The sequence below is a fragment of the Ambystoma mexicanum genome, chromosome 9, assembly GCF_040938575.1.
Source record: "Ambystoma mexicanum isolate Mex_15411 chromosome 9, UKY_AmexF1_1, whole genome shotgun sequence".
In the NCBI taxonomy this organism is placed as follows: domain Eukaryota; kingdom Metazoa; phylum Chordata; class Amphibia; order Caudata; family Ambystomatidae; genus Ambystoma; species Ambystoma mexicanum.
In genome coordinates this window covers 928,838,119-928,846,421 of record NC_090931.1, presented here as the reverse complement: position 1 = coordinate 928,846,421, position 8,303 = coordinate 928,838,119, and the positions used below count along the sequence as shown (strand labels likewise).

Sequence of the window (8,303 nt, the reverse complement as noted above, 5' to 3'; positions counted from 1 at the left end):
AGTTGGCATGTCTGATAAAGAAATGTAATGCTAGGCACTTAACTGGCTGCCCAAGGCGCAAAGAATGAGGAGGGGACAACATGGTGGACTAGATATAGGGATGGACCAGTATTGGTGATTGGTTATTAAAGTCACATGTTTAGTCCAATAACAGAACTACAGAAAGACTCCAAACTATTGAGACTTGTAGTTTAAACGTTTCTCAGTTATTGTGATTTATGATGCTGCTCGAACAGTAAAGTTGTGAGAAAGCATAATATGAGCCTTGACATAAAATAAATTGTAGTTAACACACCAATTCTATCAACAAAAAATAATGTTCTGTATTGAAGTAACTAAGATTTAGGAATGTTTCTATGTAACCAGCTCATTTATTCTTTTATTAATTTCAATGTTTAGAAATATTAGTAAAAATGTAACATTAAAAACATGTTTTGTGATTAGACGTCTGGGAACTCATCTTCGTTAAGTCTTTTTTTTATTTCTACAGTATTGTTTGTGAAGAACCCGCAATATCTAGACAAAGAAAACAGACAGGTCATACACTACCACAGCAACGCCATTTCACAAAATGTTATTAAGACCGGGGCGCCATGGTTAAATTGAACACCAGTTGAATTCAAAACCATAATAGGTATAACGTGTTTGAGAGTATTAGTGTATGATATATATATTATTGCTTATAATGTATGTTATCGTGATGTAGTTTTCATTATATACATTCAGAGCGTTTTTAAATCGATTAAATAAAACACTTTAGAATTTTAAAAAAATGATACGGTAGCACTTTTCAGGAACGTGAAACCAAATCGCCAACCTTTCCATTTGGTGCTTTGGGCACATGCAATGCGGGAATTCGTCTGTTTACTATGTCTACTGTATGTTTCGGTTGGCTGTTTTTGCACAGTCGTTAGTCCATCTTCTATTTCAAGAGCAGTGCCGCGCATAGTTCTTCGTTCCGGGTGAGAGGAGTCTGCGTTTACTACAACAGTTGAATCGACAGAGCGACGCAGTACCCATCTATCGCATTTGAAAAACCCCATCAACCGTAGGCATGGAAGAAGGCGGACCCGGGTTTAGGCCATCATCGGACAGCCTGGATGATCCTCCCAACAGCCGCGTGTTCCTTGTTATCAGCAAATCCACCTCAGAGGACGTTATCCGACGGCGTTTCTCCGCGTTTGGCGACATCCAGGACATCTGGGTAGTAAAGGACAAGCATACCAAGGAGTCCAAAGGCATAGCCTTCGTTAAGTTTGCCAAGTCCTCGCAAGCCTGCCGGGCTATGGAGGAGATGCACGGCCAGACCCTTTCTGAGAACACCAAGCCCATCAAGGTAATTTAATTTTGTGTGGGTGGTTTGAAGCAGGCTGTCGAGTCCGCCAATGGGGTCGTCGTCTCCAGCATTATACTCTTCCCCTGGCATACAACATTCCGCGCACCTGGGAATTATTTAACTGAAAAATCCGGAGGGTTTGCATGTATGCCATGGGTTTCCACTTACTGTGCGACCACTCTGGGCCCGCCATGTTTCCCCTTCCTGATGTTGCCGGCTCACATGGCTACGTCGCCAAAACGCTGCACGGGCGGGCGTCTACTTCCTGGTCAAGCCTGCAACCCGTAACCACGGGAGACGCTGAATCTTGTGCAGTTTGTCCTGGGAGTATTACAAACATTACAGCCCCACCCTTGTGCAATGCCGACTGGTAATATTGCCGAGCCCTCGTTAACACCGTTGCTTGTTAGGGTGCTGACATGGGCTTCTGGTCTACCGTGAGCAAAGTAGCCTGGGGAACACTATCCAGTTTAAGTATATTAATGGCATGTTTTTGTTAAGGAGTAAATACATTCTTTAGATCGTGGAGACACTTTTACGTCATAATAACCTTCCACAACGATCATGAATCTTGCTTTTCACCCCATCCCAATTTCAATCTGCGTACAGCTACCCACTGTGTCTTAAACATACTGACTAATGTAACCATCTGTTTCTGATAACTTGTATATAACCCAATGATAACATGTACGTACCACCCACTAATCTTTAACCATGTATACCATCATCGAAAGTAAGTAACCGTTACTGACAATATGCATGCTACACAATGATAGCATCATGAATATAACTATCTACGTGCCTCCAGAATTTCAGCGCTTAGATGCCTCGGGGTTAGGAGCGCTTTACAAATGCCTAAATAATGACCACCCCATGCCACAGGTACATTGGGGAAGTTTATTATCCCAAATGACACATCTGTAGGTTTAGAAGAATATTAGCGGAAGGTGACGCTAACATACATTGGATACCATTAAACAAAATATTGAGGCCATAAGAACAGAAGGAGTCCTTGCACAAGCACACACTAGGTCGTCTCCGGAAAAATTGGAAGTACCTGCTTTCAACTTACATCAAGTCACGCAGACTGAATTATCTGAAATTGATAAACACAGACCAACTGTAAGGGGGATTTTTGTCCTGCTGAAACTTTTAACGCATGCTCACGCATCATGATCAAAGCCATCACCAAATTTGTCAACACCTCGTTTATGGAAAGTCATGCCCCGGATCACCTTAAAACCGCATGGATCTCTCCTTTTTGTTGAAGAAAACCAGGTTGTGTCCCTTCAATACACTTAATTATTGGCCCACCACGAATAATCCTTTTTTGCTCAAAGCCGACTGCGCGTTCTGCAAACAGACCATTTTGGAGTCCTTCGGGCATCTACTAATTGACTGGGAGGGTACCCTAATGGTAAGATCTAAGCATTTGGATTGGTTTGTACATTGTACAAATTGGTTGGGTACAGGCGAATTCTGGTGCAGAATCTGAGTCCAGAAGCAATTTTACTTCTGCTGTGTTGGTCATCTTAATCCTGCCGTTGTGGGGGCAATCTCAGTGTTTTGGATTGAACCGTATAGATTTGACGATTAAATTAGTATTATTGTATTGTTCTATGTGCAGAACTTATGTTTTGGGATGGTTTATTTTATAGGATTTTAAGTTTACATTTGTGATTTATATGTGAAAAGTTGATTGTATATTGACGCACATATAAATAAAGTAATTGCTTCTTCTACTTCGTCCTTTTAAGGTTTTTATTGCACAGTCCCGATCTTCAGGAAGTCACCGAGATGTTGAAGATGAGGAACTCACTCGGCTCTTTGTTATGATACCAAAGTCCTACACGGAGGAGGATGTTAAGGATCGATTTGAGGTATTACATTATTCACTTTTACACGTGTTCTCCCATGAGCCAACTTCCTTTCTTGCCTGCTATCAGTATAATACTTTATAATAAGTCCTTTTCCATAAAGGGAGAACAGATTTCTTGTGAGATTTGTTTTATTCCTGAGTACCAATTTGATGTATTTTTTTTAATTTGCTGGTTCATTTTAATAGACTACTATATATGGTGTAAGAAACGTTGATTGGTTCCATTTAAGTAGAGCTGGCAGTTTATGGTAGTGGCTGTTTTTTCCATAGCTACCGTGCCGGCATCATACTTCTCCCAGAACGGTAACAGCAGCGCTATGGTTGCGTTATTGTACATTGACGGGTCTATACATTTTCAGCATTATAAACCAATCTCTCAACTTACTTTTGTATGCACCATTCAAATGTTTTCGTAAGGTCACTGATTCTTTTTTTTTTTTTTTAATTTTTTTTCCTGTAGCCATTTGGGGATATTGATTATTGCAGCATTATTAAGAACAAGAACACAGGAGAGAGCAAAGGACTTGGTTACGTGAGGTTTTTAAAACCATCTCAAGCTGCCTTGGCAATAGAGAATTGCGATAGGAGTAAGTTTAATTTATCCTTTATTTTAGGTGTAAAAAAATGTTTGTTCCTAATGCTAAACTCTTGTAATGGTTCAATATCTTTAGGAAGATCCTGAAGGCATGTCACCTCCAAATATATTGCTTTGTGCTAGGTCTAGGTCTAAACATATGACCTGTTGTAGAGCAAAATTATGGCCGCTAATGAGCAATTATATGTATGAACCATTACCACAAACTGAATTGGCTTCTGATGTATTCTGTGCTATTGGAGTCAACCAAAAGAGAATATGAAAAAGCAGGAAGATTCATTAACTGGTTTTGTCATTTGTGAGAATTGTTAAATTGGCTGACGGTCCTGGGAGTATAGGCCTGAGACTTCGAAATACTGGGAACGAAAAGTTCAACTGTTAAACTTTGCTATGGTAAGTACTTTTGAACCCCCCCAATGCGGAGTAAGTTAACCCTTTCCTAGAAGGAAGGTAAAAACGCAATCTGAGGAGAGGAGTCCTTCAGGAGGCCAGGCCAAAGTCAATTGGGCAAAAGTCTAGGTGAGCTGAATCACATCTTACAGGTAGGTAAGTCTTGCACAATGTTTAAGAAGTCTTTGTAGAAAAGAATCAATGTAGGGGCACAAGCTGATTAGGCTTGTGGGGTAAAGAAGCTGTTAGCAACTATACAAAAGCAGACTCAACTGAGATCAAGTAAGGCTACACGAGTTAACTTCTCCTAGACTGTACAGTACATTTGGTTAGAAGTAATGGTTCCAACTGGCTTCTGTTCCTGTGTGGGTCTGCAGATCCTGTTCCTGTGCCTCAGTCATGGGGACAAGAGGGAGGACTTCTGGGGACTCCTGCAACTCAACGGGATGGTTGGCGACAGAAAAGGAAAACTTCTATTCAGCAGCACTTCGCGGGTTCAGCTCCTCGCGTCTCAGCAAATAGCACCACAGCAGATTCTCGGGTACCACTCTGGACTTCCTTGCATCTGGGGTCCAGCACTCTGTTGAGGTGGCTCAGGCTTGATCGGTCCTGCTTACTAGGAGTCGGGATCTTCCAGCAGCTTGGGTCTGACTTAAGTGATGCACTCCAATCTGGTGTTACACTCCCTGGCGCTTCAGTTCCTGCAGTAGTAAGGAAGTACAGCCAGCTATGAGAGGATGTCCATTGGAGTTGACTGGTCCCACCAACTCAAGGGGAGTGTAGTCGGCCTTACAGGGCTTCTCTAGTCGAGGTGAATTCGGAGCTTCAGCACAGCAGCAGGGCTTCACCAGGCAAACCAACGGTCCAGGAGTTGCAGCAGGTATCTTCAAGTTCTTCTTCGAATTCCTTCGTCCAGTGGTCGACTCTGCCTTCCAAGCCAAAAAGCCTTGCCTTTTTATGCAGGTTGCTCCCATTTAATTCCAGCCTAGCTGTCCTTTACACAGCAAGGTGGCTGTCCTTGCCGCACAGCCAGCCGGCCAACCACCTTTGTGTGCATTCCTGTAATCCAGGGGATTAAGCACAGGGAGTTTCAGGTACCTCCCTCACTTCCCACCCCTGCCAGACACTCTGGAGCCAGAGGTAGACTTCACTTGTGAATCCTGCCAAAGGCAAAACTAAAAAGGGGCCCAAACCTGGTTTGGCGCGCAGAGTAAATCTCAAGAAGGACCTTTCCAACAAGAAATGTCGAAATAGAAGACCAGCACCATTTTGACAAAATGGGCACCCTTGAGTGATTTTACCAAGGCTGCAATTGCAGTTCAGGGTAAAAACACAATGGTAGTAAAAAGTAAACCACTGCCACCAGCCATTCATTGTAGAAAGGGTAACATAAAAATGTTACATGAGAAATTAGACAGAGGGGATACTAAGTAACTCCTCCAGCACCCTATTGTAAGCTAGTGTGTGCTGGGTCTAGAAAGTTAAAGTGTAAGTAGTCAATTTCACTTTACTGCTCTTGGAAACAGTAGTTTATACAAGAGAAGGTATTTAAAACTTTGGGAGATCTGTAAGATTTACCCGTGTCACTGGACTGAAGGTGCTGTGTGACACAATGTAAAGATGATGCCTATGGAGTTTGTCAGACTCAATACTAAGTGTTCAAATCGCAGTAAAATGAGTGGAATAAAAGGGTCTCGCTCTCTCAGGTTAAAAAGTACTAAAATGCAGCAAAGTTGCTCGGGGTCTCTAAGGTAGAGAGGAATTGGCATTCTCCCTAACAGTCTTTAACCTCCGGATATCCCCAGAGAACCCCCTGCCCGGCCACCTTCCTCAAAAACATCCTAACCCCAACCTGTGCAGGCAGTAATACACGCTCAATCCTGAACCACTCCAGAAGATATGTACCTCCCTGGAAAACTTAAAAACCTCATGCATTCCCCCCACCCCCCTCCCCCCCAAATCAAATAAACCTACGCTCGGCTCACTCTTCCAGAACTACCAATCTCAAACACCAGCTTCATGGCCAAACTCCAAGGGCCCCACCCACACTCACAAGAAACAAGAAGAGTATCACTGTGGAGAGACTCGTCCATAACTTACTCCCTACACTTAATTCTCTATCTGAAAATCTCAATCCAGAGACCTTGGTTGAAGAATATAATAAAATCATGTCCACCTCACTAGATCTAATCCGCCCCCCTCAAACTTAGACCAAGCAAGCCTAAAGTCCACCTGAACAAATGGTACACAACATTCTTCAAAAGTTTAAGACAACAAAAAAGAAACTGTGAAACCACCTGGAAAAACGCCCATCAGCAGCTAACAAACTCTCTAAACTAGCGGCCCTCTATAAAAAAGAAATCTACCTTGCACAACGCACCTCCTTTGACTCCCGGATATCACAAGCAAAATCTAACATGAAGGAACTATTTTCCATCCTGAAAGAAATGGAAACCCCTAGTTCCTCCAGATACCTCTACCAAAGATAAGAATTGGTGCTCAGAAATACAAAACGCCTTCGCTAATAAGATTGCCACTCTGCAAACCAAAATAGCTTGCAAAAAAGCCTCCTTAAATGACCCTCTCCCCTCCAAATTGCCTGAGAAGCTTGCCTCAACGGAAACCACCAGTTTCTCACCACATTGGAAGTAGAAAAAATTATTCTGTCATTGAAACCATCCAACTGTCAGGGGGATCTGTGTCCTGCACAGCGCATTAAAGATGCTGCCTGTGACCTCTCCCCATTCATCTCGAACCTAAGCAATGCCTCCTTCTCCACCGGCTCTTCCCGCTAATCTAAAACAATCCTGGGTACTCCCACTACTACAAAAACCTACACTTGACCCAGCCATGCCTACAAACTATAGACCCACAACGACCGTTCCATTTCTCCTAAAAATACTGGACAAAGGTCGCTTATGTTCAAATACAGAAGCATCTGGAAGAACACCACTTACTAGGAGCCAGACAATCCGGCTTCCGTCCGATGCATGGGACTGAGGCGGCTCTCATCGACCTTAAGATCGACAAGCTCGGAGACAACGGCCAAGCAGCCTTACCCCTCCTCCTAGACCTCTCTGCAGCATTCGACCTGGTCGATCATCTAGATCATTTCTCAGCTGAAGCTATCACATGGATCAGATCATTCCTTAATGGCAGAACCATGAGTCTTTTCACCCACAGCATCAGCAGACCCTATACCCATCACTTGTGGTGTGCCACAAGGCTCTTGTGTCTCCCCCACTCTGTACAGCATATTTACCAAGCCCCTTTTCGGTGATTTGGATCATCTCGGTATTACCTACACAAACTACGCAGATGATACCCAGATCCTCCTTCCGCTTTCTGGAGATTATGGAAAGGATTTGGCCTTGGTGAATAGTGTACATCATCCAGGCATGGATGACCACACATGGACCGTGCCTGAATGATGATAAAACCAAACTCATTATCCTAGGCACTACCACCCGCCTCAAGAAATTGGGTCCTGCCTACTGCTCTTTTACAATCGACGGTAATAACATCAAAGTGGGACAAGAGGTTAAAACATTGGGCTTCTACCTGGATTCTACCTTTTCCCTCAATAGACCTGTGAACTCACTAGCCTCTTCCACGGCCTACACATGTAAACTAATACGTGCAGCCAAACCCTTTCTATCTGACACCAGTTGCTTGACCCTCGCCAGAGCACTAATACTGTCCCGTCTGGACTACTGCAATGCTCTTTATCTTGGATCATCTAAAGCCATTGCCAGCAAACTTCACTCTCCAGAACAACGGTCTTAGAGCTGCGCTGCACATTACAGTACGTAGCCAACAGAACAACTGGCTCCCCGTCAAAGACAAAATCCTTCTAAAAACGGCCTCGCTCACCCACAAGTCCCTTAACAGCACTGCCCCTATCTATCTATCTATCTGACTGACAGATTCCATAGCCAAACTTCACTCAGACCTATAAGAACAGCCTACAAAGACTGCCTCTCTGTACCTAACTTCCAATGCGCCCCATGGGGGGGGGGGGTAACAGCTTCCCAGTGAAAGCAGCCAAGCTGTGGAACTCCCTACCACCAACTCTAGGAATGGACACACATTATCAGAACTTC

General features: G+C 43.6%; 1 protein-coding gene across 2 annotated transcripts in view; it reads left to right on the top strand.

Moving 5' to 3' along the window:
* Positions 1 to 903: 903 nt before the first annotated feature.
* Positions 904 to 8,303, top strand: part of RBM45 (RNA binding motif protein 45) — a 148,013-nt gene continuing 140,613 nt past the window's right edge. The window contains exons 1-3 of one of the 2 annotated variants that reach the window (XM_069616112.1): positions 904 to 1,336; positions 3,094 to 3,216; positions 3,676 to 3,802. In XM_069616112.1, coding sequence (XP_069472213.1) covers positions 1,055 to 1,336; positions 3,094 to 3,216; positions 3,676 to 3,802 — 532 coding nt within the window. In that variant the 5' untranslated portion in view covers positions 904 to 1,054. The remainder of the gene's footprint in view (positions 1,337 to 3,093; positions 3,217 to 3,675; positions 3,803 to 8,303) is intronic. The other variant, XM_069616113.1, reaches the window with a different exon arrangement.